General features: G+C 50.9%; 11 protein-coding genes across 11 annotated transcripts; 4 read left to right on the forward strand and 7 right to left on the reverse strand.

Moving 5' to 3' along the window:
- The first annotated feature begins 328 nt into the window (after window positions 1–328).
- Window positions 329–2599, forward strand: BO72DRAFT_511811 (flavin-containing monooxygenase). The gene is made up of 7 exons (XM_040949422.1): window positions 329–676; window positions 735–947; window positions 1015–1172; window positions 1229–1324; window positions 1386–1522; window positions 1596–1962; window positions 2034–2599. The coding sequence occupies exons 1-7, from the start codon at window positions 375–377 to the stop codon at window positions 2498–2500; spliced, it is 1740 nt and encodes a 579-aa protein (XP_040806216.1). The 5' UTR covers window positions 329–374; the 3' UTR covers window positions 2501–2599.
- Window positions 2600–2706: 107 nt separating this feature from the next.
- BO72DRAFT_511817 (putative 3-hydroxyisobutyrate dehydrogenase) lies at window positions 2707–4383 on the reverse strand (the record flags this gene model as incomplete). The annotated part of the gene is made up of 3 exons (XM_040949423.1): window positions 2707–2752; window positions 3005–3555; window positions 3616–4383. 3 exons carry the CDS (start codon window positions 4381–4383, stop codon window positions 2707–2709), a joined length of 1365 nt encoding a protein of 454 aa, XP_040806217.1.
- An 899-nt stretch (window positions 4384–5282) lies between these two features.
- On the reverse strand, window positions 5283–6929 carry BO72DRAFT_420199 (putative allantoate permease; the record flags this gene model as incomplete). The annotated part of the gene is made up of 2 exons (XM_040942702.1): window positions 5283–6453; window positions 6536–6929. 2 exons carry the CDS (start codon window positions 6927–6929, stop codon window positions 5300–5302), a joined length of 1548 nt encoding a protein of 515 aa, XP_040806218.1. The 3' UTR covers window positions 5283–5299.
- A 707-nt stretch (window positions 6930–7636) lies between these two features.
- On the reverse strand, window positions 7637–9158 carry BO72DRAFT_367889 (PLP-dependent transferase; the record flags this gene model as incomplete). The annotated part of the gene is made up of 5 exons (XM_040940859.1): window positions 7637–7713; window positions 7825–7914; window positions 7977–8219; window positions 8327–8801; window positions 8865–9158. The coding sequence occupies 5 exons, from the start codon at window positions 9156–9158 to the stop codon at window positions 7637–7639; spliced, it is 1179 nt and encodes a 392-aa protein (XP_040806219.1).
- Window positions 9159–9455: 297 nt separating this feature from the next.
- On the forward strand, window positions 9456–10613 carry BO72DRAFT_511826 (dihydrodipicolinate synthase family protein; the record flags this gene model as incomplete). Its single annotated transcript, XM_040949424.1, has 2 exons — window positions 9456–9851; window positions 9931–10613. The coding sequence occupies 2 exons, from the start codon at window positions 9456–9458 to the stop codon at window positions 10468–10470; spliced, it is 936 nt and encodes a 311-aa protein (XP_040806220.1). The 3' UTR covers window positions 10471–10613.
- Window positions 10614–10708: 95 nt separating this feature from the next.
- On the reverse strand, window positions 10709–11870 carry BO72DRAFT_367609 (NAD(P)-dependent oxidoreductase; the record flags this gene model as incomplete). The annotated part of the gene is made up of 4 exons (XM_040940847.1): window positions 10709–11120; window positions 11186–11517; window positions 11586–11774; window positions 11841–11870. The coding sequence occupies 4 exons, from the start codon at window positions 11868–11870 to the stop codon at window positions 10709–10711; spliced, it is 963 nt and encodes a 320-aa protein (XP_040806221.1).
- Window positions 11871–12054: 184 nt separating this feature from the next.
- Window positions 12055–14539, reverse strand: BO72DRAFT_367960 (uncharacterized protein; the record flags this gene model as incomplete). Its single annotated transcript, XM_040940863.1, has 7 exons — window positions 12055–13365; window positions 13491–13562; window positions 13625–13874; window positions 13926–14174; window positions 14231–14294; window positions 14355–14382; window positions 14441–14539. The coding sequence occupies 7 exons, from the start codon at window positions 14537–14539 to the stop codon at window positions 12055–12057; spliced, it is 2073 nt and encodes a 690-aa protein (XP_040806222.1).
- A 310-nt stretch (window positions 14540–14849) lies between these two features.
- BO72DRAFT_444140 (uncharacterized protein) lies at window positions 14850–16721 on the reverse strand. The gene is made up of 4 exons (XM_040943739.1): window positions 16406–16721; window positions 16091–16323; window positions 15813–16023; window positions 14850–15726 (listed from the first exon to the last, which is right to left on the reverse strand). The coding sequence occupies exons 1-4, from the start codon at window positions 16670–16672 to the stop codon at window positions 15004–15006; spliced, it is 1434 nt and encodes a 477-aa protein (XP_040806223.1). The 5' UTR covers window positions 16673–16721; the 3' UTR covers window positions 14850–15003.
- Window positions 16722–17532: 811 nt separating this feature from the next.
- On the reverse strand, window positions 17533–18235 carry BO72DRAFT_524041 (uncharacterized protein). The gene has a single exon (XM_040949833.1). The coding sequence runs from the start codon at window positions 18196–18198 to the stop codon at window positions 17596–17598; it is 603 nt and encodes a 200-aa protein (XP_040806224.1). The 5' UTR covers window positions 18199–18235; the 3' UTR covers window positions 17533–17595.
- Window positions 18236–18844: 609 nt separating this feature from the next.
- On the forward strand, window positions 18845–20259 carry BO72DRAFT_491839 (uncharacterized protein; the record flags this gene model as incomplete). The annotated part of the gene is made up of 4 exons (XM_040948229.1): window positions 18845–18906; window positions 18971–19204; window positions 19411–19788; window positions 20238–20259. 4 exons carry the CDS (start codon window positions 18845–18847, stop codon window positions 20257–20259), a joined length of 696 nt encoding a protein of 231 aa, XP_040806225.1.
- A 693-nt stretch (window positions 20260–20952) lies between these two features.
- Window positions 20953–23864, forward strand: BO72DRAFT_511841 (uncharacterized protein; the record flags this gene model as incomplete). The annotated part of the gene is made up of 1 exon (XM_040949425.1): window positions 20953–23864. The coding sequence occupies one exon, from the start codon at window positions 20953–20955 to the stop codon at window positions 23830–23832; it is 2880 nt and encodes a 959-aa protein (XP_040806226.1). The 3' UTR covers window positions 23833–23864.
- Between the last annotated feature and the right edge of the window lie 264 nt (window positions 23865–24128).

Consider the following 24128-nt stretch of genomic DNA (forward strand, 5'->3'; position numbering starts at 1 on the left):
AGGAGTTCCTCCGTCCGCTGGAAGGAGATAAGGCGATAAGGGAGGTTGAAAAGAGGGGGAAGTTCGGAGAAAGCTCCGCAGTGGAGGCGGGGCTGGCAAAGCAAAGTGGACTGCCGGTGGAGCTCCACCCATCGTGCGAGATGTCAATGTTGAGGTCTATTGATTTTACTCGTGATCAACCAAACACAAGGCGCAAGTCTATCGGACAACTCACAAGACGCGCCGGAGAACCACTGGCTTTTGTGGCGAGGTCCCCCGGGGCCATAAAAAGGTCACGGAGCCCAGTTTTTGCATAATATATATTCTCGGTCGAGCCGAAGCACTTTTATGTGAACCCACGCGGCAGATCAAATCTCTGACCGTTCTCTTTTACCATGGGCTCTATCGGCGGTTACACTACAACGAAGGTTCAACGCCATGAACCTTACGAGATCATTGACCAACCGAGTCGCTCGCGTCGCAAGATCCGAATCATTGTGATCGGAGCGGGTGCAAGCGCATTGAATTTTGCGCACGATATTGACCAGAGCACATTGGACATCGAGTTGGTTCTGTATGAGAAAAACCCCGAGATTGGGGGCACTTGGTTTGAGAACCGGTACCCCGGATGTGGATGTGACATTCCCTCGGTGAATTATCAATTCTCGTGGGCGCCTTCTCCCGACTGGACCTCATTGTACGTATCGACAAGACTCCATCTTCACCGACTGATTAGCTGACGTGAGCCGGTATAGCTACTCGGGCGCACCGGAGATTTTGAAGTACTTCAAGCGAGTTGCGGACGAGCACGGATTGCACAAATATATTCACCTCAGCCACCGAGTCGTAGGGGCATCTTGGAATGAACATGACGAACAGTGGCATGTGAAGGTGCAAAGAGGTGACAATCCCGAAGATGTCTTTGAGAATCGAGGTCACATCCTGGTCAACGCATCCGGCGTGTTGAAGTAAGTTGAACCACTAACTCCTCAGTGCAGTGACTGAGCCACAAGCTGAATATCCTGGCGTGAATAGCAAATGGAAATGGCCTGCCATCTCAGGGCGAGAAACCTTCCAGGGTCCGATGCTTCATAGTGCGCACTGGGATGACCAAGTCGAGTTGGAAGGGAAACGCGTGGCAGTCATCGGCTCAGGATCCTCGGCGGTGCAAATTGTTCCAACCATCCAACCATGTGAGTTTTACGGGGAAAATTGATTCGAGATCCGCTTTTCTCACAAAGTAATACAGTGGTGTCGTCCCTGAAGTGCTTCATCCGCAGCGCATCTTGGGTGACTGCGGGATTTGGCCGGCGGTTCGCAGGAAAGGGAGGGACGAACTTCAAATGTCAGTCTCCTTTGGCCCTCTTCTGTGAAACCCACGGCACGACGAGCTAATGGCCCTTTAGATACTCCAAAGCAGAAGAAGATACTTCAAAATGACCCTCAGAAATATCTGGCTTATCGAAAGAAGATCGAATCGGAGCTTAATTCACGTTTCCGATTCATCCTCAATGGCTCGGAAGAGCAGGCCAACGCAAGAGCGGTACGATCTAATCCCGTTCGCGGTGGACGCAAGAATACACCCAATACTAACTATGGATATGCAAATCAATTAGTACGCGGAGAAAGACATGCGATCCAAGCTCGCCAGTCGGCCTGATATCGCTGAGCACATTGTGCCCAAGGACTTTGCCGTGGGTTGCCGTCGGCCTACCCCCGGAAATGGATACCTCGAGGCACTCTGCAGCGACAACACCGAGGTCGTTTCGCAGTCAATCGCAGAGATCACCCCGAAGGGTATTAAGACTGCCGACGGTGTTGAGCATGAAGTTGACGTGATTGTGTGTGCCACTGGATTTGATGTCAGTTGGCGGCCATCGAATCCTACAATTGGCAGGGAATCCCGCAGTCTTGGTGAACAGTGGAAGGAGATTCCGAGGACCTACCTTTCCATCACCGTCCCCAACTTCCCCAACTATCTCAGTAAGGATCCAGTCACCTATAACGTTTCTTCAGGGGACACAGTCCGCTAATAGGATTTGCATCATGGATAGTCTTCAACGGCCCTTTTGGCCCATATGGTCACGGAAGCTTTCTCCCAATTACAGAAACCTTGTCGCGTCACTTCCTCCAGATTCTCGAGAAAATGTCATCGGAGGGTGTCACCTCCTTCGAACCCAGAGCCGAGGCAGTCGCGGAATTTTTCGAGCATCATAGAGAATTTATGCCCCGCACAGCGTGGACATCCCCCTGTCGTTCTTGGTTCAAGCAGGGTACTGTGGATGGCGAGGTCATGATGTGGCCGGGCTCCAGAATCCATTTTTTCGAAACCATGAAACAACCCCGATGGGAAGACTACCATCTTCGATACACGACAAACAATCGATTCGGATACCTGGGGAATGGGTTTGCCGCCCGCGAGTTTGATGGAAGTGATCTGTCTTGGTACCTCGGGACTTTGGAGGGTAACGAACGGGCTTACCTTCCGGATGAGGATTTTACAGATTTCATGGTGTACTAGATCTGGTGGTAGTATCTACAACGAGGAATACTTCATTCTTTTAGAACGCTTGCAAGACTTTGTGGTCATCACAGAAGCCGACAAGCAAATAGGATTAGGGGGCGCACACTAAAGTGCCTCTAAGTTCTCGAGAAATGGTCCCGTTGGTTGCTAAGACAAAATTCTTGTCTTTGATTGACGAGGTCCCTCTCATTATTAGTACCATGTTATTGATTCTTCAAATGATACAGGTTATACGCATCCCATAGAGCCCTATTCTCCAAATAAAAGGAACTATAAATCAAGTCTGGAAGAGCCGAAACTTATCGAGACGCGACTTCTCACCAAGTACAACAACTAAGACCACAAGGCTCACCACAGCAAATGTAGTGTTCTTAGATCAATTGAACTACCAGAATTATGTGAGGCTCGTGACGTGATATTTGCTATCTCAATCGAATCATAATCGGGTCCCATACCACTGCAGCGCTGCTTGACTTTCGTCCCCTAGGCCACGGGCCACACCCTGTTGCAATAGCTGCAGCGTAGTCGCTGTAATCGGTAGAGGGTGGTTGTAGTACTGAGCGAGAATCGTGGCTTGCTTCTAAACATTGAATTAATAGATGGCACACATATGTGAGGAAGAATATACTGACCAGTATTTCCCTCGACTGTATCAAAGTACGTGGTGAAGCACCTTTTTGTCCCATAATTGTCGCGACCACTAATTCAAAGCTTTCGCTTGCACCCGCTGCATCTGAAATTATTGGTTTCAGAGCCTTGAGTGAGAGACCAAGTTTGCTCCCAAGGGCAATGGCTTCAATTGCTGCAACGCCGTGAACAATCTCCAGCATTTGGCAGATAAGCTTCGACTTGCGTTCATGATCAGCAGTGTGGTCTTTTCGGTGTGTCGCCTTGGAATCCAGTGACAAATCCTGGGGAATAAATATTCGCACTAGGCCAGAATCATCTTCCTTGTCATAAACAGTCTGCGCAGCAAATTGGTAAAGACCCTCCGCGGTGGAGGCGATGTATAGTGGGAAGTTCTCATTGAGGCCTTCCGAAGTGACAATCCGCTACGACCAGGGTTAGAAATCTCGAATACCTACGATAAAGTGCAATATGAGCTGACATACCATATCTTTGACGAATATGCTGAGAGCAGAGTGGGGCGACCAGTCATCGCAAAGCATGTGCGGCACTCGGTTCTCAAACATCCAACTATGGGCAGGGCTTTTCAACACAACACTGTCATAGAATTGCTTTGTATTCAATCCCATCGTCGCCGCTAGTCCCATTGCCTCTGCTGCCATGGCGATATGGACGCCCGCAAGATGCTGATTGATAAGCTTGACTTTGTTGGCACTGCCGAGCCCCCCCTCAATTGTGTATAGCGTTTGGCTAAGCGACTGCAAGATTGGGTGGGCAAGGCTTAGGGCATCCTGGGGTCCCGATGACATGATTGTCAGCGTGCCCTGAGCTGCACGGAGCACCCCGCCAGATACAGGACAATCGATCAGATTGACATCAGTCCTCGAGAATTTATTATGGATCTGGTTCAAGATCTTTGGTGGGAAGCTCGGGGCAACGGTGGAGCATAATATAATAATTGCATTCTTCTTCAGACCGAAGACTGCACCGACTCCTTCGGTGAAAAGTACCTCCTCTGTCTGCATGGAGTTGGCTACCATGCAGATGAAGACATCGGCGTCTTGAACGCAATCTCGCGGACTTGAGGCGGCGGTGCCGCCCATGGCTAGTAATGTCTCGAGCGACATGGGATTGATGTCGAACCCACAGACGGGAAACCCATCGTTGAGCAGTTGTATGGCCATACCCCTACCCATTGCGCTGAGACCGACAAACGCGATCTTGGGTCTGACATTGACAGGTGGCTTCGCCATAGTGTTTGTTCTGAAGTGGAATGGAGGCCGCGAGAAATGGGTCGGGTTCGACGACTCACGGTTGCATCAACGCCACGGAAAGTGCAATATCGACGGTGGTTTTGGTACCTCCAGGGTCAAGCCTGGCGTCTAGACTAGATTTCTGCCTCTTTCCGGGCCTTTTCAAGTCTCCCAGACGGACTGTTCGGGTGAAAGACAGATCAACCCTGCCACTCCATCACTCCATTACTCCACCACTCGATCACTCCACTTCACTCCACCTCGCTCCACATCGGCTCACTCCACCCGCCTGTTATCCCCTCACTTTTTGCGCTACAATAGACGCACCCTCACCTCCACCACAAACATCAAGTCCTGTGGTCAAGTAGTACGGACGTATCCCAGATCCTGTGACGCGTCACAGCTCAATTGGAAAGAGGGGAAGGAGGAGGGGAATTCCTGAGCATGATGCCGCACCCGAATTTCTCAGTCCAGCGTATGAGTATGGCGCTTACCAGAATAATCGAGAAGGGTTTTTGATTACATGGTAACTCGGAGGAACTCAATACGTCCCTGCTCGGCATCCCAATGTCCCATTATCTGCAGAATAATTGCTGCGTAGCTAGGTGGATACTCCTCAGCTCCTCGCCCATACGTCCATTAATCCGCTGGCAAGTCCACCGGATTGCACATTTAGCAGGAAGACCGCCAACTCAGCCAAACTATTTGACAAGATAGCGCGCTGAAATAATAAAACCTCGACTCATCGGAGTTCTTCCGCTTGCTGTAGAGAGAAATAGTAACAGCATGTTAATACAAGACCCGCTACAGCTATCCAAGACAGTCACAGATCCTCGCTCGATATCGAGCACGCTCTAAACACAATGATACAGGCGATCCCGTCCGTCGTCAAACTCTACCGCCCGTGCAAGACCCATTACAGAACATAGCGGAAGGCCGGTTGCTCGAAATCCGTCAAATCAAGGAACTCAGTGCCAACAACAACGCTCTCACCGTCGTCGGGGTTAGAAAGCGCCTGTCGGTCACGTCTCTTATTCTCTAGAATGTTCACCAGACGAATAGCCAGTAGGGTCGCCGCTGCAAGGGCGTACATGATGGCTACCATCATCTTGCCATCAAAATACTCGGGCGCTTGGTTCGAGCGGAAGGTCTGCGGTCCAATCCAGTTTCCCGCGGCGTAGGCCAGTATCTGGAGGCCATTGACTGTGGCCTTCTTGGTGTAGCCCAGGGTATTGTTGGATATCATCACCATGACCAAGCACCAGGAGGTTCCAGCAGCGCCGATAAAGTAGTAACCCATCAACAAACCAGCTTTGGCATGAAGGGGAAGGACAATCATCAAGATGCCGCCGACCATGGGTATGAGAATGGCGATGATGGCAAAAATGGTGCGATCCAGGAATCTGTCGGAGAGATATGTCAACCCCAACTTGCAGACAATGTCGACAAGCCCCATTGGCATATTGAGTAAAAGGGACATGCGACTGGAGAAGCCGAAAGAGCTGATCACGAGGGAACCGAAGGTGGTGATGCCTCCATTGGGGATATTCATCAAGAGCGAGAAGAGCACGTAGAGATACGTGCGCGAATCACGGAAGGCTTCGAAGAAGTGGGCCCATTTCCAAGTATGGCTACCGATGCCTTGGAAATTGCCCCGGATGCGATCCACAGCAATGAGCTTCTCACGATGGCTCAGGAATCTGGCGTGGATCTGATCGTCGGGGATAAACCAAAAATATAGTGCGCCGGTAAGAATGGTAGGGAGGCCCAGCACGAGGAAGAGAATCTTCCACACCGCAATGGAAGCCGTCTGCACCCCCGACAGTCCATACGCGATTGCCGCAATCAGGATCTGGGCGAAGCCGTTGCACGCAAGCCAGAAGCCCATGCGCTTGGCCTGTTCATCTTGCTTGTACCAGCAGGAGGTGAACAGCACGAAGGCCGGAGTGACTGTCGCCTCGAACGCGCCGAGGAAAAAGCGGACGCAAAGCAGGCCGGCGTAACTGTTGGTCGCGACGTGACAGAGGAGCACGACACCCCAGATCAGAATATTGAAAGAGGTATATTTCCCTAGCGGAAGTCGGCGTAGCAGATACGTGGTGGGAAACATATACCAAAATCAGCATGGATTAGGGCACAAAGGCAAAGGCACGGAGGAAGGCGTGCCAGGGTACATACTCCCAAAAGATGTATCCAGCGTAGAAAATGCTCGACACCCAGCTGTATTGCTGCGAGTTGGGGTCCAAGTGCGTGTGCTCGCGGATCCCCATCAGGGAGGCATAGTTCAAAGACGTTTTATCGGCAAATTGGATCAGATAGACCCAGCACAGCAAAGGCATCAGAACTCGATCGATTTTGGACAACACTGTGCGGGACTCTTCGGGCGTATATTCGATCGCTGCTGCAGCCAGAAACTGTAGGGCTGGGTCAACGTCTCCTGTGCCTCCATGCTTGATCTCACCAGGCTGGACTTCGGTGTCTGGTTGCTCCACGTCGTCATTTGGTGGACCTCGAGAGACCTTTTTTTCGCTGGGTTGGGTGGTCATACTGCCTTTTGTCACACTCATCTGATCCCTTGGGGTAGAGAATTTTCAGTTCTCGGACTCATCGTCGCTCCTTAAATGGCCCCATCTGCTGACCCGATAAGAATGGAATACAAGACTCCTGGATGTCCAAGACATATTAGTTTGCTCCAAAGATAGACATTTTGCGGGGGTGGTGAAGCTCCATCAGCCGGCAAGTTCTTATCTTTCCTGAGACTGAGAGATGATGCGGGGTTGGCGTGAATTACCGTAGATAAGACCTTATTCTCGGCCCTCCAGCAAAGAAGTGACTTTGAAGTGGCAATAGAAGTTGTCATAAAGCACTACTACACAGTTTGAAGAGATAGTATGATTTGAACAGTCATGAAATACCCTTTTCAATGATATTTCCGTGTATGCACTACCTAAGTTACGAGATCTGCATTACTCATTCGCAGCGGAAATAGAGGTCTTCAGTGATAAGACGTAATTTACGTAACAGACGCTCCACAGAGATATTAGAGACAAAGTCTTCAATTACTGTGCTGTCTTTGGTTGAAACGCTTGGGTCAGATTTCACTGTGCGTAGTCAACCCCATCCCAAGGTTCCAGAGCATGTCAGTCGCTTTGACATAACAAAGTCCAAAGTCAAAGAATTTCGAGAACAGGAATATGGCAACGTCAGTGCACCAGGTTTGGGCAGAGACAAAATTTGGTCAATGAGCGTGCAATTAAGCTACTCCTGGCTGACAAACAACCTGATGGATGCACTCGGCCACATACCGCACATTACCCTCATACAGACCAGCTATAGAAATTCTCGAGCTTTCGGTCATGTAAATGTGATATTCCTCTAGTTTCAAAATGCGTATAAGCTTAGTTCAGTCTTGTAGTCATAGACTTATGGTGATCGACTTACCTTTTAGGTCGTGAACTTGCTCGGGTGTAAGACCGAGCACGCAAAACATGCCTTTCTGCTGCATGATTTTCTTCCAGTCGCCCGGGATATCTGTTGAAAAAATGAGCTACTGGGCTCACAACCTGCCGACAAGGGGAGGGTCTTTGCAATACCTAGCGCTGTCAATTCATCACTTAACTGCTTCCTCATTCCAGTAATGCGCGAGCTCATCGTGGTAAGATCACGCCGCCACTGAGACGATAGGCCATCGTTTGCTAGAATTGCCGTGACGACACGAGCACCGAATGCCGGAGGATTGGAGATTTCGCCGCGAATTAACTGCGCTAAACTTGACTCCACATTATTGGCGATGTTGTGGTTGCGTGATACAAAAGCACACAGCCCGGTCCTCTCGCCTACGAGAATGAGCAGGTGCATGTTAGAAGGGAATGGAGCATTGTATTCGAGCTCCGACTCTCAAGTGACTCGACTGAAATGACACTCAGTCAATGGAAAAACATACCATAGAGTCCCATGCTTTTGGCGAAGGAAATACAGACACCCATCTCCAGATCCAACTCCTCAGCAAAGTACCGGATGGCATACGCGTCTTGCTCGTAGTCTCCGGACGTCAATCCCAAGTACGCAGCGTCAAACAAAGGGAGTAGGCTTCTCTCCTTCATGATAGCACCTATCTGTCGCCATTGTTCTGGACTAGGATCCCACCCAGTTGGATTGTGTGCGCTAGCATGAAGCACAAAGATTGACAATGGGTCTGCCTCAGTTAAGGCTCGAAGTAGCGACTCCATGCCAATCCCGTCCCTCGACGCATAATCGAACTCTCGAACTGAGAAACCCACTGATTCGAAGACCATTCTGTGATTGGACCAGCTCGGATTGGTGATGTAGACGGTTCGATCTTGACCAAGTGCCCGCCTGAGCAACATTCCTGCCACGTGTAGTGCTCCGGTACCCGATAATGCCTGACAAGAGGCGACCTGTAACGAAATGGTTAGCAAGTGGAATTTCTCGTGGCATCAAGACGGCTCAGGATAATTCACTCGACTCTCGCGAATAACGGTGGACTCCTTCCTGAAGACCAACTCCGTAACTAGTCTGCGAAAAGGTGGATGGCCCAGGATTGGAAGGTATTCGTGGTTGCAATTCTTGATCGCATCCTTGGCTGCTTCAACCGCTGGAAGTACCCAGGGATGTCCATCGCCATCTCGATAGGTACCTTGGCCTAGATTCACTTTGCGAGTGTCTGGGTCGGCTATATAGGCTTTGGTGAGTTCGAAGATCGCGTCCGGTGGCGTATAGGCCACGGTCGCAAAGACTGAAGACTTTGATGACATTGCACAGGGGAATCAGGAAGAGGGAAAATGACAAGGTGAAGACAAAAGACTTCAAATCGGTGGGGTGATTTTGATCTTTCAATGCGGGGACGCCCTGTCTTGATAGCGAGTCGAGTTGGAATGACAAACGGGTGGAGCTCCACTCTACGAAGGTGAAACGAGATAAGGAGCGTCATCAGCGTCGATAGGTCGATAGATAAATCGATGATCCTACGACGGATTGACTCGTTAGTTCTAATCAAATTGTTCCAAGGTCAGAAACCACAGTTCTTTCGATTCCAACATTTGCCAACCGCCATGGCTCCACAGAAGCCGAATTTCGGTGTATACACACCGTTGGTGACCTTCTTTGCCAAAGACGAAGCTGTTGATCTTGAAAGCACCTTGACACATGCAAAGCGTATGGCTGAAGGAGGTGTCGCTGGACTTGTTCTCCAAGGCAGTAACGGCGAAGCACCGCACCTGGATCACGACGATCGCAAATCCCTTGTTCGCGCGGTGCGCAACCATCTCAACGGGTTGGGACATGCGCAAATCCAGCTGATCGTTGGTTGTGGCGCATCCAGCGTCCGTGAAACACTGACGCATATCACCGAGGCTGAGGAGTCTGGCGCCGACTTTGCATTGGTCTTGCCCCCGTCATATTGGGTCGCAGCGATGACCCCTCCTGTGGTCGAAGGGTTCTTTAACGAGGTATCGATGATGTCTCTCTCGCTTCTTAGTCACTTCAGATGAACAAGTCAGCCTAACTCACTATGATTCAACCATACAGGTAGCATCCCGTTCTCAACTTCCAATCCTGATCTACAACTTCCCTGGTGTCACCGGTGGTATCGACATAACTTCCGACTCGATCATCAGGCTGGCCCAGTCCAACTCCAATATTGTCGGTTGCAAGCTCACCTGCGGCAATGTCGGTAAGCTGCAGCGTATCTCATCCACCCTGTCTGCAGACTCCTTTGCCGCGTTCGGAGGAAAATCGGATTTTTTCCTGCCCGCCTTAGTAGCAGGATCCAACGGAATCATCGCGGCTCTTGCCAACATTGCCCCAAAACTGCACGTGGAAGTGCTGAGGAGATATGAGAATGGTGACATCAAGAGTGCGCAAGAGCTCCAATCCCGGCTCAGTCATGCAGACGACGCCCTCGTTAAAGTGGGCGTGACTGGTGTCAAAGCCATCGTGTCTCATTATTTCGGGTATGGTTCGGGGCAAGGACGTAAGCCCCTGGGGTGCCCTACCGTGGATGCCTTTAGTGCAAGTGTTCTGGACCCCATTCAAAGGGTGGTTGATCTGGAGAGAATGTGTAAATAGACCAGGAACCTGCGGTGTAAAAGCAGTTTTAATAAAATAAATAATGGAACTCATTCATCTCAGCCACGATCGCAAGCTTTATGCTGTATAGCGGATGTAGGTTCAAGTAGGCCTCAGGAGGACGTGGTCATGCTCCAGCTGGGCATGCCCCGTAGACAGCGAAAACAATCGGCAAGTAAATGCTGATTTGATAAGGTAACCATGAATGAGATTGTTTAAAAACTTGACAAGAACTATACTAGGAAAGAGATTCGTTTCCCTGCCGACTATTCGCACTCCAGAATGACAGCCCCGCCTCTAGCCGCGCAGTGCCGTAGATAGCCGAGCTGTCCAAATTCTCGCCGGCATACTCGCGTGCAGTGTTCAGCCGTTTGGACGCCGTTTCGAGCGTGCATAGACGGGCATGACAGCTGTCGGCAATAGACAGAGCATGTTTCATGTCCTTACATGCGAGCGCGGCGGCGAACCCAGGCGCTGTGTCTAAAGGAGGTGCATAGGCTCCACTCGTGATGCGTCTGCTGTAACTCTGCAATGCCGGCCCAAACATGTTTCCAATGAAGTCTTCCATCTGCTGGGTGCCTACTCCTGCGGCCTCGGCAAAGACCTGTGCTTCAGCGATGACCTCCATGAAGCTGATGACGAGGATGTTCCTTCGTTGAGATGACAGGTAAGTGAGTGAAGGTTGACCAAATGAGGAAAACGTTGATGTATTTACCCCGAGATTTTGAGGAGACTTGATTTCCGCACATCTTCTCCCATATCAATAATGCTGCGTCCCATGACATCCATGATAAGAGGTCGGACTCGCTCGACTGCTCCAGTAGGACCAGCCACGGCGAATATGAGATTTCCAGCAGCTGCTACGGGACTTGCGCCGAACACGGGTGCTGCAATGAATGTCGCACCGTGGTTCTTGAGATGCCTCGCTGCCCATTCGGATGTGTCTGGGTGAATAGTGGACGTGTCAACGAAGATCTTACCCTCGAGGGAGATCCTCGTGGCCGCAGCCGCTTCCAGGAGGTCTTGCAAAACATCGTCAGTGGAGATCTTTGAAGCTGTTAGTGTCTTCTTGAAAGCCGGATATTGGAAGCCGATCCAGCAAATGCCGCGCGCACCATTGTAAAAATGACTTCTGACTTCTGAACTAGTGCACCGAACTCTGCTTCAGGCACAGCCCCTGCATCACGAAGAGCATAACCTTTGGCAATTGTCCTGTTGCTGTATCGAAGCGGAGGTAATTCTTTTGCTTGCAAGTATCTCTGGAGGTTCAATGACATGCCAAGACCCATGGATCCGAGGCCATACTACGGCCATCAATCATAATGGTGTCAGTCACGTGCATACAAGTGGGATCCGCTATTTGAACCTACCCAGCCAACTTGGGGGGTTGATTGACTCATTCTTGTTGAATTGCAAATCGAGATTAGTGGTCGAAAGAACTTGTGAGAGTATTATGCGGGAGATGCACCGAGCCCATGCGGTTGTCTTAAATGAACCATGGCTAGAAGGCGGCCGCGCAGATAGCCAAAGCGGGGTATGAAGCGGCAAAGCGTGTTGGCCAAGTGGAGCTCCACATGTCCACGACTATGAGATAGCGTCGTCGGGGAGTTCTCTCAGTACAGCCAACATAGACGGCCCAATACTCCACACAAGTCGCTGCTGACAGAAGGACTTGACCATGTCTGCAAATAACACCTGCGCTTCCTCTAGCAGAGTAGAAACGGTATCCCGGTCCGTAGACCACAAGCGTGGATCGCGAACCCCCCGATCTTGTCTGGTGGCCGGGGAGTACCGCAAGGCGGCTTCCATCAGTGCGTTGAAGATCAGCATACATGGCTCGGATGTCCGTGGGAGTTCATTGAATGTATTCAAGTGGTCACGGATCTCGGTTGTTGCACGCCTGAGCGCTCCCCAAATACACAGAAGGATTCCGTAGCTGGTAACTGTGACCCACGGTGCTTCATAAGAAAACCTTTGCGGGTCGTCGCCGTATATGCTGGCAAGTGCAGCAGAAAGCTCACTGAGTAAGGATAGCACACCTTCATTGCCGCCAGGTCGAGGTGCCACCCAAGGTGCGGATCGTCGAACCGCGACGAAGTTACCTCGCATCAGATGGGTTGATGCAGCCAGGCCGGCAATCAAGCTATTATCAACGATGCCTCCGATCAGTAGCTGATCAGGCCGACACAAATTGACTTGAAGGGATACAATAAAGAGCTCGTTTGTTCTCCATTGAAGGAATTGGGGACTGTCACTCGTGCTAGCCGCGTCTTTCACAATCTTCCCAATGTTACGTATGGCCATATGAACACTCTTGGTTTGGCTTTGCGTCAGGATGTGGAAGGGGTTCGGGTCAGAATAGCTGGGTGGCATCTGGTAGTAGCACCGTGTGAAGTCCCGCACCAAAGTATCTAGATTTGCCAGCACGTAGAATGCTGCGATCGGAGATGCTTCAAGGACAGAGGTTAAATCGGTTCCGGGAGCTTCAGTCATGAGTTGCTGCGTCGCCATTGTCAGGGAAGCTGCTGCTAATCCGCGAGGCTGGTGGAGTAGATCGTTGGTAAACGTCATAGCAGAGACACCGAAATATTCGCTGAATCTCCGAATCCATATTTCAGGGTCTTTAGCCTCCCAGAGTTTGGTTGGGAAAGGAAGCTCCCATCGCAATTCCATTGCAGACATCAATGGCCGGGAATTGCAGGGTACGAAAACGTGTGAGTCTAGAAAGAGCAGCGTGTAGAGCGCTATTCGCGTGGACTCTGCGGTTATATAAGAGGTCCATCGAGTATACACGGTTTGCGGTTGCTCTGTGTGCGGATAGTCGATGTCATACAACCAAGATCGTGACTCTGGCATGACAATTTCTTGATGTGAGAGACCGACCTCGCGTACAGCCTGAGTTTCGATGAGCCACAGTTCGACAGCACAGCAGACCATGGAGGAGAGCTTGAACCAACATCAACAATTTGTCGCAGCATGTCCCGTGCTGTCCGGAACTGGGATGCTTCGCCTGCATAGACCCCATATATCATGTGAAGTATCCAGGCTTGCACCACCCAGGGTTTTCGTATATTACCGCACTCATTGGAAATCTATCTCGACATTGATTAGTATCCCAGCACATAAAGCCTAGAATGAACGATGTCTCATGTACCATATTTCGAAGTTCCTGTTGTCCACTTTGCCACGTATCCCGACGCCAGTGCACACGTGCTTGGGCTTCTTCATCGTTGTATACAACTTTCGAGCATAAGCTGCCTATCACAGTCACCGCTTTGAGCAATAGCTTTGGTGCCGATGATACTGTAAATGTAGGCCGATGCAACAATGGCAGAGACGGATGAAAATGCTCAAAGTAGTTCTTGACATTTACTTCCATGTCATAGTTGCCCCGATCAGTGAAGCTATGGTAGTTAGGAACGTTCCCCGCATGCATGGCTCGTTAGAAGACATACATTGGCGAGGACATTATGTATTCTCGAGAAAGATTGGTAGCAAAGGAGCTATGTTCCTCCCAGAAGTCATCATGAGGTACGGCATTTGCAGTCAGCGCCTCGGTTGGGGTCAAGATATCGGTCGCAGCTACAAGTGGGTTCGTGTCAACGACTGGCTGGCAACTCTGCTGCAGCCTTGTTTGCGGCGGAGATACATGACTAGTAGATGCTTCTGCCTGGCAACGACCCCGGTGCCTTCTTAACACGTCACTAGGAGCTGGTCAGTAAGGCTAGCGCAAGGTATCTGTTGCAAGAATGAAAGAGACCTTCTAGTAAAAGCCGCATGACAGCCATCGCATTCGAAATCATGGCCCAGGGCACGATGATGACCTAAATAGACAGCAATCACTATATGAAGGTCTGTTTCACTCCTGAAATCTCAGAACTTACGAGCGCGCTTATGCCGTCGCAGATTCTCCTGTGAACATGATTTTGGCATGAGATCTAGGTAGTCGAGGAAAATGCATATTACTTACATTTCTGGTGAATGTTTTTGGGCATTCATCACATGGGAATGGTCGACGTGAACTGGGAGCCTGGCTCTCTGCTGGGCGCTTTCCGTGATCACCCGCCATTTCAGAAGCTATCAACATCCAATGGTTTTCTGGATGGTATCACGTGTGTTCAGCAATATACACGTTTGGTGATTGATATAAAAAAGGGGGGCTGGAGGCCAATTGAGCCTCAGGCAGATTACCCCCTCTTCTCTCCAAAGATCACATGACCGTTATCAGCACAATTCCTGACTCGGAGCAGCTTTGTTCCGAGGTCAGTCTTATCAGTGGTGCGGAGTACGGAGTAGGTAGCTACGGAAGATACCAACCCGTCTTAAACTAGAGATACTGACAACGCACCTGGCAACAAGGTACAGTCCTAGTTAAAGTTCTCTAATGTAATGGATCGTAGTTACTATACTACTAATGGCACAACTAATGCATAGCTCTGCCGTAGAATCCAAATTATTTGCACGCTATATATTCACATGTCACCACAGTGCAGTACATACTTATACCACAGTGTTAGCATTATTGGTATGTGTTTACAGGTGAGGAACGTAATCTTCCCAACTAACAGTCTGAAAAGCCGAGGCCGGCAGACTGCGTAGACCGATGAAGTCCTCCACCAAGATATACGTCCGCCCCACGCAGTACAGAGCACAAATTATCGAGGTTGGTATGAGCACTCGTAGTGGGAGCTCTGCCTTGGGATCGTGCGTCGGGTCAATATTGCGTATCTTGTTCGCAACACGGGCCCAGAACCCTTGGCTAGGTGTTTTGAGAGGAGGGGAGAAGGAAGGAGGGTGATTTCCCACCTGCGAACCCCTTGGCGACGGCGACGGCGACGCTATCCACGGAATGCGCTGTTTGCGTTCCTCATACGCGCGGGGAAGGAGGATCTTATCACAGTAGCCAGCGTGCAAGCCCCCGACCACGGTGAAGAGGAGGTTATAGACACTGGCGGTCCGCCAGAGAAGTCGCTCCGCACGGGTCGGGTAATGAAAGTCCCAGGCAAAGAGAAACATAGAGCCGAAGAGAAGAAGCACAGGCGTGGCGATGCAGTCCGCCCGCAAATCGGTCACGGGAAAGTTATCACTGATAATCCGGTTCTGCGGCCGGGCGGTCATGGGCCGCGAGACGAGTGGCAGGTGCAGGTTGCGGAGTATTTGCGTGTAGTAGCGCCAGTGCACGCCGCAGAAGGAGATGTCGGCATAGACAAAGTCTAGCGGGGTATCGTGCCAGGGCTGGTCTGGATAGAGGCAGTGCTATCACACCGAACATGGAATCTGGTTAGTGTGTTCGCTGGATGGGTGCGCTAGCTTCCATCGACAGTTGTTGGTTTCTCACGAACCTCTGCTCGAATAATATCAACTGGGGTCCCTGTTTTGATCGGGATAGTACCGGTTATGTCGGACGGTTTGGCACGCCAGCAGAACGATGTTACCAGAAAGACGACCACGTAAGATATGGTTGTGAGCTCGAGGGTAGTCAGGAATAATCCCTGCGCCACTCGAAGAGCGCTATTAACGAGAAACCACAACCCCTGACAGACGGCGAGTACACTGCAAGCCCCTATTATTAGTCCATGGATCATTTGGGCCTCTACCACCAAGCACAGGTTGTCCGCACCGTGAGAAGCTGTCTGACTTGTTACGATCATTGATCTCGTCTTCTGTTAAGGGTGGGTGTTTGATGTAGTTGTTCGCTATCAAAAAATAGAGCTGTTCAGCATTGACGGGGAAAGACGTCGCATTTCCCTCTTCTTCGAGGATAAAGCCTCCCATGTCGGCATAGAAGGCATGTGCAAGGGTCCATGAGGGTGTATTTGGATCCGTGGAATTTCTCGTCAGTTGCTCGAATTTCTAGACTCTGAGAGCTTAACGGGCCATTCATGCGAGCGTAGAGATCTGGTTCAGCGCTACGAAAGCAGGGGATTTGCCTTACCTTTACTGATGCCCGGGCTGAGGACCACTGACCCAGCGCCAGCATGAGCAGAAACTCGGGTCCCAACACTCCAATGGAAGCCAAATGTAACCGGTCTCGTAGACGGTGATACCACTTGTCAGTCCGAGCAGGTATATTGGGAAGGACTGCTGTCCAACAGCAGAGAATAATAGTCAGTAAACAAGTCGAAAGAATACTCCACGATCCCCGTCCATCCGGCTCAGTAACCCAACCTTGGCGGGTAGAGGCTGTGAAATTATCGGCCATCAAAATACGCGAATTGAGGCAGCTGAACTCGGTCAAGAATCTCTTCAAGGCCATTTCTCAGAGTCAGCGTGTAGGATGGGCGGGTGTCCTTATTAAAGGCAAAATACCCCTGTAATCCCGTGATGCTAGTAGGGCGAACGCAGCCGCCCGATTGGGCAACATCTGTGGCTGTGAGTGTTAGAGTACGCGCCCAAACGAACATTAGTACAAAGGCTGTGCAATACAGCGGTCCGAGTGGTGGAATGGCCAGAGACGATGTTGTTTAACAGCCACAACCACTTTCGTACATCTTATTCTGGTACATAATAGCATGATTGCAGAGACATCCGAGATTAGACTTTGCGTCCTGGTACTAGGTACGGGGAGGGACCGGGCCGGACCGTACCCATGCGCTCATGAGGAGGATATGGGATCTATGAGTAGAAAGCAACATCATCGCTTCTCATTCGGATTGGAAGTGCCAAGCACGATGAGTCTAGTTAGCAATGCAAGGGAAGGCTTAGTTGAGCATATTCAAACGATGAGCGCGAGGGTCACTTCTACCCTCACTGGGTCAGAATCTGCGCCTTACTATCCCTATTTAAGTTTACGCAGGCGTGGCCACGCATGTTGTTTGGTCATTGGCATGTGTAGTAGCAGGCACTTATAAAGATTTGAGGGTAAATAGTGTCCTTGATCAGCCAAGAACTGCATCTGGGTGGATAAAATAACATACAACAGAAGGGATTCGCTGGTGGTCACCCACCCAACTACTAACCTCCCGGCGTGTGGCTTAAGTACGGCTGAGCGGACGGGAAGCCCTGTTTTCCACACCCTGTGGTCGTATGTGCTTATACCTAATCTAAAAAGGTATAGGTAGTGGTATTTGCTAATCTGGCGGTCCGAGGGGAAATGTAAAACGTCTCGAGCCAACCGGCTTCAGGTTATCTCCAGGTCCTGCTCCAGGCGGCCTCAGCGTGGATTTTGTGGAGGATTGGGAAGGGTGGCGCTCGATGAAAGGGCCGCTGTCGTTGCGCAGCCCTACGCATAATCTCTGCCACCAATCCCTCGTCTTCACTGGCGTTCAGCACCAGGGTCCGCAAACGAGTCAAGCGGACGAGGAGGATCGCCGCCCAGGCCTCTGTGTTTAGGTTGTATAGATGCACTCTCCACCCGCGTTTGAGACTCGGTTGCTGATCGCCAAAGATCTCGGTCAGAGCGTGCTCGATGAACACCACGGCTTCAGGCTGCTGGGCATTGAATGTCCCATGGCGTCGCCTTGCCCTGGCAGATCCATCCCACAGGACCTCCAACCGACGCACGCGACAAGCGAGCGCTGGATTCTTCCAGAGTCGCATGATCAGAGCGATATCCCGGGCCGTTGTGGGATTCGCGGTAAGAAGGATGTCGGAGTCAAGTAACGGTTGAAAGACATGATGGAACCGCTTGGAGCATAGACACAGCGCCCGCACGGTTCTTGAGCGGTATCTGCCCTCCCGACTGTATTCGCCGATAGAGGTAAGCAATTCATTTGGCAGTAGCTCCATGATATCTGATGCTTGTGAGTCCCATATTTCGTGAGCGAGATTGGGTGAATAATGTGTTGGAACGAAATGGATAAAGAGTACATTAGAAAACGCGGGGGATTCACAAAGTCACATGACTGTTCTCGGAGTACAGACTGCTGCTCCACCATGGCCGGCAGCAGTTGAGTGGTATTTTTGCCTGCCCCACCTTACTTGTTTGTATATGTGTTTGTCCGTGTTTGTCTGTGCTTTTCTGCGTGTGTTTGCTTGTACCGTGGACGTTTGATTGGGCTACCCTCACCGAGTGCAAACTGTTCAAATCCAACAAACAGAATAATTGTATGGCTAGGTATAGATATAGGTAGTAATCATCCGCCATGCTCACCAAAAAGTCGAACAGACTGTAAAGAACGATAGGAACTGGAATATGGAATAGTCTTCTTCTCCCTTTTTTTATATTTTATCATCTCTGGTCTCTGTCTCCTCCCAGCATCCACTTCATTCACTTGTTGTTTATAGTTCAAACAACAAGATCCATCCGTGACTGCAACCAGCATGCCGAATCGTATCGCAGTGTATGGCCATCGGGGTTGGATGGGATCTGCAACTGTTTAGAGACTGAGCGAATTGTTCGCTGTCGTTAAGGTTCTTTATCGGCCAGACTCCAATGCCCAAGGCTTGCGATGAGAAGGCTCCGGTTGCTGCTCTCCGGAATGTCCAGATTCTCATGTGAAATGCCCTTGCTGTTTGATGAAAGATTGCACGATTCACAGAAATGACTGGACGACTATAGCTCTTTGGTCGGCCACTCTGCGATCGACTGCCAGTACGATCTGATCAGAGCTATCCCGAAGACCAAGATTCAATTGTTTGTTCCTTCCAATCTCGCCGTCCATTACCGCAGGCAGGGACTAGGGACAGAGCCCATCAGTGCCAAGATCAAAGTAGGAGAGGCAGCGGAGAGGCTGGGCGTGCCAACAGCAGTCGTGCTGACCGGCAACTTCGCGGAATTTGGGCTTGATACACCGTAAGTAGACCCCTTCCCCGCCCTGTGTTTGGGCCAGAAAAACAAGGGGCTGGCGGCTGACATCTGTCTACGGAGTCATGGTGGTGGACTGTAGGCATAATCGCATTATTTTCACAGGAAACAGTGCATCACAGCCACTGAATCTATGGTAATCCCCGCCTTCAACGCCGTTCCCTAGCTGCCACTGATTGAACTCCTCCGTTTAGTACCTGTGAATATGTTGCAGCAGCCTTTGCGTCAATCTTTAGCACCACGCCAACCCATCGGCTTCAGCATCGCACCTTCAGTCTATCGGAACTGACACCCACCGGGGACAAGATCGCACAAGCGCTTGACCAAAGGTTCGGAGCGACTTCAGCGAAGCACACGGGTTCTATTGAAGAGGTCACTCGCCGGGTGAACGCCATGATCGAGGCCAACGACCCACTAGCGCTTGCCTGGTACACGCGTAAGAACTGTGGAAATGGCGATCAGCTAAGATTTCTCGGGTCGAATATGTCGGAGATGGAGGGTTATGAGACAAAATCCATTGAGGACTTGCTGGTGGCAGAAAACTCGGAAAGTATCGGGCTCGGCCGGAAGAGGTCACCAAGATCTTTGAGCCTGAATTTAATGACTGTAAATAGGCTTGGATGGCTGGGAGATTCAAAGATATGCATGTCTTCACTCTAATGCAAATCATATAGTACATATTTCTCATTGCAAAGTTATCTACACATTTGGTTTTTATCAAGCAGAAACTACGTGGGAGTGGGCGAAGAGCAGTACGGGTGTTTGTTTATCTAAGTAGCTATACTTGAACTACTTTTTAGTTTCTATGTAGTTGGATAGGCAGAGACTAGCAAGCTGCTTGTGTGGCGTCTTATAACTATTTGGGCGTTGAGTAGTTGGTGGACGGTCGTGGCGGAATGTTTTCGCTGCCATATAGCATATGTCTAACTGTTTCATGACCTTGATATTCAACAGACCGCAACCCATCGGCAGTCACTTGACTGATAGATCTCGTCCGAGACAGATACTAATCTTCGTATAGACTACGCGAAGCGCTTTACTAGAGCTGTGGAGTTTACATAGGAGGAAGTCTCTAACATGCCCATCTAAGCAACAGATACATAGTAGCATGGCAGCTAACTCCATAGAGCAACGCAAATGGTCTACTGGTTGATAACGCCGAAGAAAGTAGAACCAAACAGGCTGCTGATGAGGGATTCAATCAAAACCATCATCTGCCTTGTCCGCGTGCAGAGGCCTCTAAGCAACTAATTCTTTTGCCTGTATCAAAAACCAGAGCATGGGAAGCAGGGTTTGTTCGCTCAATTTAGATCTCCCGTGGGAGAGTCTCGTTTTAGCTTGAGCTGCCATATAGCCCCATGTTCAAGTTCAACACTTTCAAGTCGAAGGCACAGCGACAGAGACAGAAAAACCGGCAAGACTCGGTTTATCTAGAGCCCAGTCAAGGAGATCCTGTATATGAAGAATTAACTGCCAGCATAATCCATCTCCCAGCCAATCACCCCCCCAGCAACTTCATCATTCACTGCCTGTACCATCTTTGATATCAACTTACTTTCCCTCCATAACTGGTGATAGTGAATGTATCGTGAGATAGTGTCGGCGCTCAAGGATTATAATGGCCTCAACACTTCGTCTCTTGTTCTCTCCATCTCCCACACTCTCTCCTCCTCTCATTCTCTTCACTTCTCCTTCCTCCTTCCATACCGTATGGCAACTCCAACTCGACAGAAACCATGAAGCTCTCCATCTTGTGGTCTGTCTTCAGCCTCGCTGTCGCTGCTGGCGTTGCAGTCGGCGATTCTCCATCTCTTTCTGATGCCACCATCGTCGAGACGACCAACCTAGCGACGAGCATCTCCTGCGTCACCTATCACACGTTCGTGACACATACTTACACTGTCAAAAAGGGAGCAACCATCTCGCAGACTGGCAGCGTCACTTCGTCCGTTCCCGTTGCTGTTACCTCTACAACCTCGAAGACCTCCAACGGACCTGCGACTTCGACTCAAGGTGTTCTATCGACTACTAGTGGGCCTAATATCTCAAAGACCTCCTCGTCTACCGCTACGTTTCCCGTCTTCCCTTTCCCCTTTACTCTGTCTTTGCCAGGGATCGGGATCTGGCCAGCGGTCAAAACCTCCTCGACCTCAAACCATGGAACGGCGCCGACTGGTGGAACTCACAGCAGCGGAACCTGGCTTTCTACTGCCGAGCCTCAGTCTTCTCGTGGAACGTCTAGTGTTAAACAAGCTTCCACAAGTAGTACCACCGACGTAACGGGGAGGACCAGTTCCGCGCAAAGCAGTACTAAGCCCAGTGGGGGCGCGACCACTGGGACTGCGCATGCTAAAATTACAGGTGATGGAACGGGGATCATCAGTACCACCCACACTAGAGCATCAAGTGTCACTGGCCCTGCCGGTGTAACGCTCACCCAGCCACCTTCCATAACTACCAGCCTGCCTCCAAGCCCTCTGATTACCTCCAGCGCGTCCGTCATTGCCGTCCGCTTTCACAACGTCGTCACAATTATCACATTCTGGGAACTGAGCCCCGAGCCACGGCCAGATAAACAAGTCATCGACAACGTCAAGCGAATCAAGGATGATATTGCTGATCTGGCGAAGACCATGGGCGAGAAGCTCCCAAAGTGCAATCAAAAGAAGCGCGGTCTGTTTGACGGTCTTCTGAACCTCGCCGGAGACACCACCAGCCAGATTTTGGATAAGTTCGGTTGTCTTGACAACAAACTGGATGACCTTGTGGCAAGAATCAAGAACAAGGACGTCAAGGGTGTCAAAGACATCGTGAAGGCTCTGGACATTGAAAAGCCCCCTGCTGACCCTAAAACCTCGGCGACTAACGGACCTGGCAATGACAATAAAAGCTCCAGCCGCTCGTCCTCGTCCTCGTCATCGTCGTGTACCTCGCAGTCAACCGCACACCATGTCAGGATCCTCTGCCAGCCAACCTCTATCACTACCGGTGGCTCGACGTTTACAACCACAACATGCACCCGGACTACTACCATCACCACCACGGGATGCTCTGTCACCGCAACGACGACCACAATCACCAACACTCCGAGCTCCACTCCGACGAGACGCCTCTGCGCACAGGAAAACTGCGGTGCTGCATGCTTAGCCGGGAAGGGGGGGTGGGTGTCAATCTCATCGGTGGAATGTGCCTCTATCCCAACCAGTACTGTAGGAGCACTGCCTACGGGCAACGGGGGAAGAATCCATCGCCGGTATAGCTCTCTTGGCAAGGACACAGGAGTCGAATCATCCAATCAGACCTATACCTTTGGCAAGCGAGCCCTACAGGATCTTTCCGCCGTGGACCCAAACCACTATCTGCCCAAACTCAACCACGCTATAACCCAGAACGACCACTGGGCTAGCCAAAGCGAGCCAGTGACGGGCAAATGGTATCGCTGGCCTGATCTGCAGGCCGCGCTTGGCGTGAAGGGCCTCCACGGCTGCACTGTGCTGATGATCGTCGCGAAAGAGGGCGTCTACCTCTCGCACATCTTTGAGTCCCCCATTTTCCGCACCCTGACCGAGCCCGATGTAGCCGACGACTTTTTCATGGAGCAAACGTTCACCGCACTGAGTACCGGGCGTACCGGGCCTGCCGGAGTGGTCAACAATCAGATCGAACGCCTGCAAGGTCTATGGGGAACGGACGCCAACCCCGGCCCCCTGCATCGCACCAACAACCCCCAGCTCATCATCATCACCCCTTTCTTGCCCGAATGGCAACCCCAGGAATATATGTACGCTCGCCGAGTCAAATGGCTCGCTGCCCAGTTCAACCGATTCCTCTACTTCCCCACCGGGGGAGCTCCCGCAGATAAAGCCCCGATCATCCGCGGTTACGAGCCGACCGATTTCTGGCAGTCCAACAATGATGATTCCTCCGTGGGGAAAGTCGTGATAGAAGTCGACAAGTACAACAATTTCCTGCAGGCGGGCAATCACCTTCTGGCTGTGGGTCAATGGCGGCTGTGGTTGTGTGGGCAATATGTCATGGACTACGACTTCTGGGATCCGGCGGCGATTCTTCAGCCTGTTGCTCAGCCGCAGGGGCATATGCAGCGGCGAGATCGGTGCCCGGGGCGTTTCATTTCTCTTCATCCTACGCTGGTGACTTCGACAAAGACTGCCGCTACGGGCACCAAAAGCTCGTCCACTACCAAGTCGGCTACAGCCACACCGACACCTCAGATAAGCGATCAGACCTGCCTCCCCAACAAAGACTTCCACCAACCACTCGACTCCCACATCGTCGACACTGTCGCCTCTCTCTGCTGGCGCGGCACCCAGATCCCCTCCATCGATTTCGAGATGGGACCCGATAGCAAACCACTCACATGGTCCTCGGGCAGCCCCACGATGACGAACTGGCAGTACCATGTCACGATCACCTGGGTGAAGGGATGCAAGGGACCAAAGCAGAAGCCCATTGCGCCGACCGGGCAAGAGGGGACCAAGTACACCTGTGAGAATATTGTCAAAGATAACTTCAGCAAGTGCGTGGTTGATCATCGCAGCTACGGTGGGAGTAGGGTGTTTGGGTGCTTGGAGTATCGGGGTTGGATGGAGCATTGATTCTTAGGCTTAGGCCAGATTCTTGTTCTTACCTGGGCTGTGGTTGGAAGCTCATGTCGGCTTACATGCTGTCAATCACTTTGTCCTTCCCAATCGCTTCCTGTACTCTACACCTTCAGCAGACTTAGGAGTTGATTGGTTAACCTGTGTATTTTATTCGATGATATCTAGCTAAGAGCATAGGGTCTCCATCACGATGCCTGAAGCCTAGTAATAGCATACCTTCTGTGAGATAACACAAGAGGTTTTTTGAATCACGGGTCGAAAGGATAACATGATATATTTCATAACAAAAG

Source organism: Aspergillus fijiensis (genome assembly GCF_003184825.1).
Source record: "Aspergillus fijiensis CBS 313.89 unplaced genomic scaffold BO72scaffold_3, whole genome shotgun sequence".
Lineage (NCBI taxonomy): Eukaryota > Fungi > Ascomycota > Eurotiomycetes > Eurotiales > Aspergillaceae > Aspergillus > Aspergillus fijiensis.

Excerpts from the sequence above, each read along its gene's own strand:
- BO72DRAFT_511811 (XM_040949422.1), top strand. The coding sequence starts at position 375 with ATGGGCTCTATCGGCGGTTACACTACAACGAAGGTTCAACGCCATGAA. Across the intron at positions 677-734 it reads TCTCCCGACTGGACCTCATT|CTACTCGGGCGCACCGGAGA; the intron begins GTACGTATCGAC and ends GAGCCGGTATAG. Across the intron at positions 1,523-1,595 it reads AGCAGGCCAACGCAAGAGCG|TACGCGGAGAAAGACATGCG; the intron begins GTACGATCTAAT and ends CAAATCAATTAG.
- BO72DRAFT_444140 (XM_040943739.1), bottom strand. The coding sequence starts at position 16,672 with ATGGCCGATAATTTCACAGCCTCTACCCGCCAAGGTTGGGTTACTGAG. Across the intron at positions 16,324-16,405 it reads CAGCCCGGGCATCAGTAAAG|AAATTCGAGCAACTGACGAG; the intron begins GTAAGGCAAATC and ends CTCAGAGTCTAG. Across the intron at positions 16,024-16,090 it reads AAGTCAGACAGCTTCTCACG|TGTACTCGCCGTCTGTCAGG; the intron begins GTGCGGACAACC and ends AGGGGCTTGCAG.
- BO72DRAFT_524041 (XM_040949833.1), bottom strand. The coding sequence starts at position 18,198 with ATGGAGCTACTGCCAAATGAATTGCTTACCTCTATCGGCGAATACAGT.